At 36.4% G+C, this 12,571-nt stretch overlaps 1 protein-coding gene across 4 annotated transcripts in view; it reads left to right on the forward strand.

The window, feature by feature from the left end:
* The window catches only part of Cdh18 (cadherin 18), a 756,186-nt gene extending 744,704 nt beyond the window's left edge, over positions 1-11,482 (forward strand). For 3 of the 4 annotated variants that reach the window (XM_041632191.1, XM_041632192.1, XM_041632190.1), the window contains 2 exons: positions 5,284-5,535; positions 10,706-11,482. In XM_041632191.1, coding sequence (XP_041488125.1) covers positions 5,284-5,535; positions 10,706-11,196 — 743 coding nt within the window. In that variant the 3' untranslated portion in view covers positions 11,197-11,482. The remainder of the gene's footprint in view (positions 1-5,283; positions 5,536-10,705) is intronic. The other variant, XM_041632193.1, reaches the window with a different exon arrangement.
* Positions 11,483-12,571: the final 1,089 nt, after the last annotated feature.

Below are 12,571 nucleotides of genomic sequence, written 5' to 3' on the forward strand. Positions count from 1 at the left end.
TCAGAAACCTGGGGAGCTTTCGGTGCCTATTTTATATTTCTTTAGCATCGTCAGCTGCATAGCAGTCAATCTCCCCATAGTTTTATTTTTGGCCTTCGAATAAGAACTCGCAGCTGGTGCTGTAATGCGCTTAATTTCTCCATCGAGCATAAACATTTAAAATTCTGTTTTTATCCACAGGGTTTCAAGAAAACATTTAGCGATTTCTCCCATTCCTAAACAAAATAGTGCACACATAATCGCCCCTATGTTACAAAGGAAGCATCAGCCATCCTCTAATGGATGTGGCAGCCACTGTGCCCTGCTGAGTCACTTAACTCCTGTCAACAAGGAGCTGGGACATGTTTTTATTCTACTGTGGTTCTCCTTGCCCTAGCAGTCAAGTCTCAGGGTCACCAGCTCCTAACATTTATCTGGCTTCACCTGACAGAGCTCCGATGTCCTCTCGCTGGAGACTTTCAGAGCACGGATGCTGCAAAGTTAAACAACTGTGTGCACTGTGTGACCCCAAAGTAGAAATGTGCGAATTTCTACTGAAGCAAGGAGTTTTAGTAGACATTTCAGCATAGATAGAAAAATGTGCTTTTGGCCTCTCTGAATGTTTCAAGCCTTGCTGGTTTCTTATGTTTTTTTATGCAGTCATTTAAACCCATTTCCCACCCTCCTTGGTTTACTAACCCACGCTGTCTCTCACCCTGTTTCATCCCACACACACTGAGAACAAAAGGAAAGCTCTATAAAATGTTCTATAAAAACAAAATTTTAAAAATTACCAAAAAATAAAAATTCTGTTTTTTTTCCATTCCAGACATATTGCTTTGTTTTCTTCTGATGACATAGTCAGCCCCATTTTTTCCTCATTATACTCATTGCATAGGACCATGACACTGTAGGAGTAATGGGATCCAACATCTGCATAAATGGCAGTGAGCGTTTCAAAAAATATAAAGAGTAAACATATGTATTCATCAAAACTGACTAAAGACTTTCTTCGGAGAGTAAACATCCAGGGACTAAACATGTTTTTATTCTATAACATCTCTTCTTAGTCATCATTTTAATGCTAAAAATAAGGAACTTTAGCAGGTATGTGTATAATAAACAGATAATAATAATAATAATAATAATAATAATAATAAGCAGAGGTTTCCTTAGAGTTCATAGTCCTTTACCACTTACATTTACCTTTAATTCTAACAATATATTATTATGTCATATTTGTGGGTTATTTAGTATTCAGCGTTTGGGATTTAAATTTGAACACCCAACAGCCCCATACTTAACCACCACCTTTTCTTTCCCGTCTTTTCCATTTGAGACATTTCTGTCAATATAATTCAGGGAGATTGTGACCTGGTCATGAAGCAAGCTGGCGATTAACCCCCACATTCCTCTTTCTGCCTCCTGAGTGCCAGTATAAACTGGCATTCACTCTCCTGCCTGCAAATGCTTTCTAATTTTACCTGCCTCCTAAATTAACACTCATGTTTTTCAGGAGCAGATTTCTTGAAGACATGATATCTGTCTTTGATTCATATCTACTTAATTTTGTATTCATGTTTTGTATTCCACATGGTATATCCATATAACCCCTCTGTATAGTTAATTGTGAAAATGGACTAAAGAGTTTTCAAAGAGCATTCTCAAAGTGTTGATAAAATCTCCCACCTTCTTTTCAAGAAAATTGTTTTCTTCATGAGTGTTATAAATCAGTCAGACAAAAATAGAAAAACAAACAAACACAGAGTGCTACTTGACTACATTTTATAATTATAAATTTTAATTATTTCTAGTTCCCTCTGAAAGCTTTGTTTATCTATAAAACACATGAGTAAAATATAGTGATTATTACATAATTTTCCACAATTATTCATGAGTCTGAAACCAAAATTGTCGGATTGTTTTATTTATTTGTAATATAAAGGTGTATGCAGAAGAAGGGTGGCAGATGGTCTGAGGGGTGGCATTACGGGGTGAGACATATTGGGATGCTGGATGGTTGTTCGGGGTTTTGGCTGCCAGACAAGTGGGGCCAAGGATGTTTGCAAATCTAAACGAGCTGATAGAATCCTGAGTTGAAACACCGAGAGTTGAAACACCAAGGTTATAGATTTTCTTGAGGTGTTTTGAAGGTGAAGGTAAGAGAAAAAGGAGGAGTGAATCCTCACTAGGTAGTCTAGCAGATTTTGCTGTGGAAGGAGTGTGCTTTAGCTTAGGTCATTTGGGGTTGTTTTGTAATCCAGACATTGTAGTAAGAAACTAGCAGAAGACAAGTTCCTGCTGAGTAAAGTTCATATCAGAACATATTATGTAAGGGAAACCTTACAGGAAACCCAGACAAAACTGTTTCATGTGTGGGCTCTAGAAGTTAAATTATGAATGACTCTACAGCTGCCTGAGAACAGGTGAATACCAAAGAAGGTAAAACCCTGCCTGTTCGACTGTCTGGATGAAGGAATACTTCTCAGCTGTCTTCAGATAATTACAAGGAAAGCCTAAACACTCGTTCTTGTTAGAGGAACACAGCAGAGGATCTCAAATATTTCTGCTGCTGGTGGAGTGAAAAGGGTTGTTTCTATTGTCTGTTTTACTGTCCCATGTATACAATATGTCTTCCAAACTTCATTACAAATCAACTAATCCATTGACATGGTTAGGAGTCTGTATGTATTGCTTTTCACCTTCTGAAACATAAGATTTACATACTTTTCTAAGATATGATGGACTGTAAAATGGATTTTTATTAGGCACTGAAAATATTTTAAAACATGTCTTATTTTAACTGTAAGTCAAATTAATTCTCAAGAAGTAGTCAAGTGATAGGATTCACTATGTGGGATTCTTTTTAGATGTGTAGAAACATGCTATTCATAAGATTAATTTAGTAAATTATGTAAAACTCTATGACCAATGGCAATTTGTTTTGTGCTATTTCTATTCTGTAGTCTTCTATCATTACTGAAACAGTCTTCCATTCACCAATATATTTTACTATAAATATATTTAAGAAAATCACACAAAATTATCCATTAAAATATTCCTGGCATTACAAAGTTTCATAAATAAACTACTATGTTTAATATTTTTGCATTTCAGAGATTGATTTTCACTATTTCATCACAATATTATTTTAAACTTTACACATTAAATATGACATCTGGGCTTATTCCTTCAATGGGCTTCCATATTCATTTCTGAACAAGAAATTGGTTTGTAGAATGAATAAGAACTATACTACTTTGAAGAAGTAAAGCAGATGTGTTGGTTTTTCTGCACTGAACTGATAGTGCAGGCACTGCAAACACAATTGCCTTAATTAAGTGCTGAAAGAAATTTGATGGAGGAAGGTCATTGGTTAAATAAAAAGAAACTGCTTGGCCCTCATTTGTTAGAAGATAGGTGGGAGGAGTAAACAGAACAGAACACTGGAAGGAAGAGGAAGTGAGCTCAGACTCCACAGCTCTCCTCTCAGGAGCAGACGAAGGTCATTGGTTAAATAAAAAGAAACTGCTTGGCCCACATTGGTTAGAAGATAGGTGGGAGGAGTAAACAGAACAGAACGCTGGGAGGAAGAGGAAGTGAGCTCAGACTCCACAGCTCTCCTCTCGGGAGCAGACACCTCAGAGAGACGCCATGCTCCCAGCTCCCAGGCAGATGCACGCGATGAAGCTCTGACCCAGGATGGACATAGGCTAGAATCTTCCCAGTAAGCACACCTAGGGGCGCGACACAGATGATTAGAAATGGGCTAAATTAATATGTGAGAATTAGCCTAGAAGAGGCTAGATAGAAATGGGCCAAGCAGTGATTAAAAGAATACAGTGTCCGTGTAATTATTTCGGGGCATAAGCTAGCCGAGCAGGTGGCCGGGGTGCTGGGAACGCATCCCCGCTGCTCATATTACTACAGAAATTTACTAGTTTCTGGAATTACTTAGAGACCCTCTGCTTTTCTAAATCTGTACCTCATATGTTGCCACCTTGTTACCTCAAAATTCTTTGTTATATTGTTTCCTAATTTTGTCATCATATTAGGTGGGTTACTCTACACTCTATTGAGTTGAAATGCCACATTTTAAATAGTAGGCAAAAAATTGTGTGTCTATTTTAGTGTTTTAAATAAAGAGATTGGTCAAAATTACATATACTGTAAATGCTTTTAAGTTTATTTTACATTATTTGAGAGCTCTATATTTTGCTTTATGTATATTACTTTATCCATCTATCTGTCCACCTATGCTGTCTGTCTATATATTATCCATCTATGTGTGCATTTATTACCACCTATCTTTTATATGTGAGGTTGCATTTTTTTTCCAACTTTAATGTTCGTTCCTGTTGTTTAGAGTTTGTTGTTCAAGTTCAGTGATTGTTCCACCAAGTATCTTTTGTAGTTCCAGTGAAGTATAGAATACCTTTTGTCAGGAGATTGTTATTCTTCTCTGTTAAGCCTGTCTAGGTGAGAGGCTACGGCTTCTTAAATTCTCCTTTCTTTTCAAAAATCAGACCCTTGGCTGAAAAAAAAAATAAAAGTTTTATGCTACCATTTCATAAACCTTCTATTAAAATTCAAAATACAATAGAAAAATATACTTTTTATTACTAATCACATTTAAATGCAAACCTAGTGTTTATCTTCGTCAAAAGTGCAAACTACAAGGCACTCAGTGTTGTTGCACACAGGGTCCATCACTAGGTAAAATCATTAGCATGTACTGGCTACAGCATGCACAATGTCTTCCATCTAGACAACAGAGCAGAAGGTGTTCACCGTTTAATTTCAGCTTAGTCTCTTTGTATTCTCTATAAAGATGTGGTGTCTTCACCAAGAACCTTACTGTCTTGTTTCCATGTGTATTCAAGATCAATGGAAATAATGTGACCTGAATCGTTTGCTGAAAGAATAGAAACATGCTGCTCCAGTCTTTCTGTTTGGGAAGTTTCCTATGGCTCTCTACTGGTTTCAAGCCATTTCACCTTTTAAATGTTTCAGAGACTCTGTCTATGTCCAAAATATTTACTGTTTTATCTTCTTCTCTGTTATGCCACTCTATTCCTTTTCCTGAAGTTAAGTCTGTTATCTTTCTTGTATGTTTCTCAATTGGAGAACCAATATTTGCTATTCCTTTGATAACTGCTATTCCTTTGATAACTCCCTTCGTGCTGCAGCGCCAATTTCATAAGCTGAGAAAATTGCATATAACTATTGTATCCATTGAAGGAAATGTGACTCTTTCATGGCAGATTTACTAAGTATATTTTGTTTTGCTTATGTCTGTCATAGATAACACAGCCAGCATTCTGACAAGGCGGAGGAGATTTAGTCGAACTATGCAGGATGTGTATTATCTGCCCATTATGATCTCTGATGGTGGAATCCCCTCTCTCAGCAGCAGCAGCACCCTCACCATCAGGGTTTGTGCATGCGAGAGAGATGGGCGTGTGCGGACCTGCCATGCAGAAGCCTTCCTGTCCTCCGCTGGTTTGAGCACAGGAGCCCTAATCGCTATTCTTCTCTGTGTTGTCATTCTCCTTGGTAAGTGGCTACAGTTCAGATAAGTATGTCAGCTCAGTGAAGGAGGTTGAGGAGTAAAGAATGCATACACAGCTAGACAACAAAACCTCACAGATTTTTGTGATGAACCTTTACCATGCTAATACTAGCAGTTCTTTGATATGGAATTTATCAGCATAATTTGAGTTAAGCAAAAGAAAAATCCACAACAGAATACTTTGGATAAAAGTTAAATAACCTTTGGTACTTAGATATTTGCATGAGTTTAACTGGTCTCAAGGAAGACTACATCTTGGGGAGGATACCCTGAGTCTTTGTGAGCTTTGCACACTAGGGAAATACTTTGTGCAAGGGACATAACAAAAGAACATGCTAAGGTAGGTGATACCATAACTAATCTGGGTAAAGGTAAATTGAGATTGGAACAGAAAGAAATCTGTGAGCCGAGAAAAGTAAAGAAGTCAGGATAAAAATAATGAAAGGGACAGAGCAGGAAAGGAAATCAGTAACACAGTGTCACGAAAGACAAAAGTGAAAATGGTAGTAGAGAAAACAGATAAATGTATTATACAACAGGAATACTGATAATGTCAGGAGCAACTTAGTGCGCAATTACTTTATTAAAAATTATTGATCAGATTCAGCCACCTGGCACCTGGAGTTTTAGTGCATTGTAGCAAGACAGGATTCTCCAGATATAGCTGGGGAGCAATATCTACTTTATTAATTTAGCAACACCTGCTGCATTAAGCTTTTCCATTCAGCCTTTAATAGTAAAACATAGAAGAGAAGCGAGAGGAAAAGTCAGGCCTTTAGGACTGTGTTCCTATGTACATCATAAAATTGCTCATTTCTTTAGGATTTGACTTGTCTTATAATTTTTTTTAAAGCACACAAACACAAAGAGAAAATAGGAGAAAACATGATGGCATAAATAGAGGCTGTGAACGCACTTTAGTGCTTGTAAGATAATCAAATTTGCAATAGTAAGATCAGTTCTTGAGGGGGAGTCATGGGACAAACATTTTTATAGTGTTAGGAGTGTTTTGATGTTCAGGTAATTTTGAAGTAAATTATATTTTCATGTTTTTTATTATTTTAAATAATCTCTTATTTCATAAAAATATTTCTAATCACATTGTATTAATATATGTTTAGTTTCTAAGATTACTAATTGTACATTTGCAAAATTTGCACTATGTTCAAGAAAATAAAACAAATCATTTGAAATGTTTATATCTATAACAAAATGTTATCAAACTTTTTGATAAATATTAAAGAATTCATGCTTTCCTTAAATAATCACCAGTTTTAAATTATATCTTTTATGGTGCTATTGCTATTCAGAAAATATAGGTCACTAGACAGACTTTAGTCATCTATATTTAAATTAATTTCTAATTACTCTCAATTTTCATAGAAATTCACCTTTGTAAAGTGAAGCTTTAGTCTATAATCCAAAATTCTAATGGTCAAACTTGAAAGTCAATTTAGCTGTGAAATTAATATCCTAATACTGAAATTGTGTTTTTATGCTTATGGGAATGTAAGCAGCTATATAAGCCCAGTCCCATTCTGATCAATAATTATGAGCTTACAGTTTCTTTCCTTTCAGACTTTCTACTCTCTATGAGTGAACACATGAAAATGAAATGTCAGTTCAAAGGATGTTAATGTGACCTGCTAAATACCATGCTACATGCATCTGTGGGGTTATAAGCTAACTGGTTTCAACAACTGATTATATTCTATTTATATACATATTGATTAGCAGAAAATGGTGTTTGTCACCAATAGAGCCCAGCTTTCAGTGATGCACAAACAGGTTTTGTGGTCGTGTCACTTTCTGTTGCAACCAAATTTTAAAATTTTAATTATTTTTAAATCAATTATATTTTCATTTAATGTTTCTGGATCATTATCTTTCCCATCCCTAAATTCCTCTCAGGTCCTTTCCTCCTCCTACACATCCAACTTCATGATTTATCCCTGTCTCGGTTGTTCTGCCTCTCTCTCTCTCTCTCTCTCTCTCTCTCTCTCTCACACACACACACACACACACACACACACACACACTCACAAATTGGGCACATTTATTAAAGACACATTTTATGTAATACATTGAAGACCATTTGGAGTTGGACCTTAATTAGATTTCAATACTTAAGTTTTTGGTTTCCCAATCCCACTCAGGTGCCTGACATTTAATTTTTAATCTCATCTTCTCATTTGCCAGACACACCAAAAAGTGTTGCTAGCCTGCTTTTTGTCACAAATAGTGGCCAATTCAAGACTTGGCAAAAACTTCTGACACTATTAGTGTTTCCAAGATCACATAAAAGCACGAGACTTTGTTGTGAGCACTATTCAGATTGCTCCATTATCTCGGATATGAATAAACTGATATTCGGATAGATTAAGAGATGTGAGAAGTACAATGAACGGAGAAAGACAGAGTGGCAATTGCAGAAGTGGAGAGAGAGGGAAAAACAGAAAGAGAGAAAGAGAGGGAGGCTGAGCAGTACTACCAACCTGTTGTCAATTAAACAATATTGAAAGATTCTCAGTATCCAGGTTGAAAATTTTTCAGTGAAAACTGCCATGACCAGAGGCTGCCAATAGCATTTGTGGAGCTAATCAAAATAATCACTGTGATTGTGTTACTTCATTTCTACCACATTTAATACCAAGGTATTTTGGCATCTAAAAGAATCAACAGATATTTGAAGTAAACACATCTGTGATGATGTTTATTTTCAGGCAGTGTATTGTGATTCAAATAGACAATGGAAGCAAATACAAGCCACACAAAGGGTATGTATGAATATGGAAACCCCTGCGCAGTCCAAATATGGGAGTGATAAACAATTGACAGGAAAAATAATCTGAAAAACCAGTGCAAAATGTAGTTGCATTAACTTAGCTTTCCCTGGGAGTAAAATTAACAAATGAAGCCGAGCAACTTGTTTGAATCTTTGTCTATGACAATATAGTGTCAGAGAGGTGGGAAACTGTCTTAGCAGTCTCTAGTTTTGGAAGATCTAACACCTTCTTATGGCCTCTTAGAGCATTGCATATAAGTAGTGTTATATATACATTCTTTTAAAAGATCTGTACTCATGAAATGATACTAAATAGATAAATAATTTAAAATGCTATAATACTAGGGTCCAAATGCTGCAGCTTGTGTAGAGAGGATGTCTGGTATCCACAACGTACTGAGTTCAGCTCCTAGCACCATATAAAACAGGCATGGAAGAACACGTCTGGAATCTCATTAGTCCTGAAAGGGAGTAAGAGGATTAGAATTTACAGTAAATTTGAGAAGGCTTGAGCACCACCCAAACCTATCTCAAAATTACTTAAGTAACAACAATAATAATAATCTTCAATTCTTTGTTACTTTGAAAGTAAGAGAGACCAAAAGAGATTCACTAAGAGAAAATCAAGAAAGAAATCTACTAGGAAAGGATGAAATACTAAAGAATGATAACATCTCAAAAGTACAAGAATCATTGAAGTAACATGCTAGGTTGTACAACTAAAATGTGCCTTGAAATATTCCAGAATAATTTATAATATTAAATAAAGAAGGCAAATATATACAATTTATAATGTATGTATAATTACATAACCTATTTTATAGCACCATGGCTCTTTGATTTTGTATCTCCCAAATGCTTAGTATATAATGACATACTCATAGTATTTACTTGAGTTCAAAGACTCAGCGAATTTTTTGAATTTTTTAATTTGATTTCCAAGTTTTTAACAAGTTATTTGTGTCTTTGATAGTGCCATATAATTATTATCTTCACCCCTGATCTTAAAATATGTTCTTTCCCATAGGATTTGATGGAAATGTCTAGTTTCAAGAGTTCAAAATGTTCTCAAGAACAATTAGAAGCACAGCACTAATATTAAACCAGAGATGATTTTGTAGAAACACTTAACAATAATTTTCTTAGAAAGGCAATTTATACTATAAGGAGTCTTTCACCTAGTCTGCCACTAGTTTCAAGGAAATTTCTCTTGTTCACCCCAACTTATGCACATAAATTCAAAATAAGTAACTCTAAGCCAGCCTTACAATGAATATATTTTAAACTTTTGCAGAATAGACACATACAAGAAATCACAACTTAAAAAAGATTGTTATCCTCCACATTTCATTATGTACATGTGGTACACAGAAAATTTGAAGAGTTTGCTTTTTGAAGAATACAAATGGTCTCGCTTAGTCTGTAATAGGGTTGGTTACTTGTTCCTTTTTTATATGAATTCTTCCTGTAACAAAGTTTAACAGAAACCCTTTTTCAATTTGCTGAACTATAAAGGCAAAGGATTCTGAGAAATAACCAAAAGCAAGTAGAAAGACCTCTTTCTATGACTTTTCCAATGCTAGTAACATTAGTAACAGCTTTTGGTGAAGGGCCTTAAGACACAGTCTAGTTGTTCATTTGTTTGAATACCTGTGCATTTACATTAATATATGTATGTGTGTACAATGTATCATGGAGTGGAAAATTTTGCTACAAATACCATTATCTTTTGGGGTTGACATCATTACCCAGTCTCTCAGTTCTTCTATTTAGTATCCTCCTAAGTAATTCTTTCGGTTGTTGCATTACTTTCCTCCTTTCTTATTCTCTGCTTCTTCATTTTATAAATGTGTAGAACCAAAGCTCTGATATGAGGAATACATAAGTTATAATACCTACGTAGCATAAATTGTGCATAAATAAAGTAAAAATATCTTGCAGCTTTTTGGGGATATCACAGGTTTGACTGTTTTATAAAATACTTCCTGCCTTCTGCATATCTATACAAAATAATTGTTTGTGAATTATAAATGTAGATATTTTCCAGTCGTAAGATTTCTTTCCATTACACCAAATAGTTATTGTTTATGCTGCAATGAATGTCAAGATTCTAACTTGGCAAAAGAGAACATCACAACATCACACAGATTAACTAATCTACAATGGTTCATTTAGGTTACCAGTTTAGACATTCTCTGAAGTATTCAAATGTCTTCATTCTCACTCAGTAGTCTGCAGATCAAGGTTGCATTGCAATGCAATCTTAACTCAAGAAGGTGTACGAGATATCGAGTGAAAAAAAAAAAGGATACCTAATATCCAAGAATTGTCTTCTCTCTTCTAACTTTATCTGTTTCCATTTTTTTCAGCCATTGTCGTCCTATTCATCACCCTGAGGCGCAGCAAAAAGGAGCCCTTGATCATTTCTGAGGAGGATGTGCGGGAGAATGTGGTCACCTACGATGATGAGGGAGGTGGGGAAGAAGACACTGAGGCCTTCGACATCACGGCATTGAGGAATCCTTCCGCTGCAGAGGAGTTCAAATACCGCAGAGACATTAGGCCTGAAGTAAAGCTCAATCCTAGACACCAGACGTTGTCCACTCTGGAGAGTATAGATGTTCAGGAGTTTATTAAGCAAAGACTGGCCGAGGCCGACCTGGATCCCAGCGTGCCCCCTTATGACTCTCTTCAGACTTATGCCTATGAAGGTCAGAGGTCAGAAGCTGGGTCTATCAGCTCCCTGGACTCAGCCACCACGCAATCAGACCAGGATTATCACTACCTTGGTGACTGGGGGCCGGAGTTTAAAAAGTTAGCAGAACTCTATGGAGAGTTGGAAACTGAAAGAACAAATTAGGCAGTCGATTTTTTTTTTTTTTTATTTTTTGGAGCTTTGTAGTATTTGTTTCCTGACCAAGTGGAGACATGACCTCAATATGACAAGAAGTCAAGCGGAAACAGTACTTGGAACTGAGCAAGCTGTACACAGCTCCTGTAGAAACAAGTGCCCTTTTTATGATCAAATGTGGGTTATTGGATTGGAAGAAAGTCAAATATAAATAATACAGAGAAAAAAAACTATTGTTCCTTGTGTATATTTTCAAATGCTCAATAAAGTCTATCTTACTGTTTAATTAAGAATATCTGAACGAAGCCAAACAATGAATATTTATTTCACTATGTTGTGATTTCATTTTCCTAAAGCAAAATTTAGAAAGGGGACTTAATATCGCTGTCAGATCCCTACAGTGTAATACGCTGCCCATGGACGCATACGGAGGTAGTCACAGCCTCCCTTGCTATTTTTTCCGGGTAGACCTTTGAGACCAATAGTCTGTCAGTGTGAGAAATCCCATTATTGTCCTTTCCTTGAATTACACAGGATATTCCCAACCAACCAGGCAACTCTGTCGTGGAGTTGACTATTTCATTTCCCTCTGCCCTCCCCACTTGTTTTCTCCATACAAAGCTGATGGAGCACGGGGATTTGCTGCCTGCACTCTAACATATGCAACTTCAGTGCACTGGTTACGCACTGTACTCAGCAAGGAGACCGAGGTCTCTGTCCTGTCAATCATTCTCTATGTTAACAGGGGACGCTCTGTTTTTAAATCGATGGAATGAATAGACTCCAGTAATCAGATATGTCAGGGAAGTTTTGACTTAAAAATTAATTGCAAACCTTGTCCTCTATAAAACATCGAAAATGTTCCATTGCTTTTCTCTCGCTCTTTTGATCCCCGTTCATTTCACTACATTTATATCTGAAATCGATTGTCACAATTTTTGTAGACTCGTTTACACCTCCGCATAGTTCACATAATTCCATCATAGGTATTCATGGTTTGTCTGGTCACTTTATCCTATTGTTTAGCCACCTTTGTCCTTCATGTGGGTTCAGATTTTCTCATGCCCCCTGCATAGTAATTGCACATGTGGTGTTTATAGGAAAATGTGTAGGAACAGGCCAAAGAAATCGAGGAATCGTGCAGATGACCCCTGAACAGATCTCCCAGAGTCTCTGAATGTCGGGATCCCCAAGTGCAGTGTAGACAAGGCAATGACGTTCCTGCCTACCTCACAGGGCTGTTGTGAGGACAAATTAGGCATTGGAGAGCCACTTCACCAAGTGCAACGAACGTATCCTGCTATCTGAAAACCTGCACACAGCTAATTTATCAATACCATTGGTTTCCAAATATATATTTGCATACATTTTAATAGCTAATGAT

This window comes from Microtus oregoni, unplaced genomic scaffold (assembly GCF_018167655.1).
Source record: "Microtus oregoni isolate MIOR12 unplaced genomic scaffold, Mior012 000040F_ref0000088, whole genome shotgun sequence".
Classification (NCBI taxonomy): Eukaryota; Metazoa; Chordata; class Mammalia; order Rodentia; family Cricetidae; genus Microtus; species Microtus oregoni.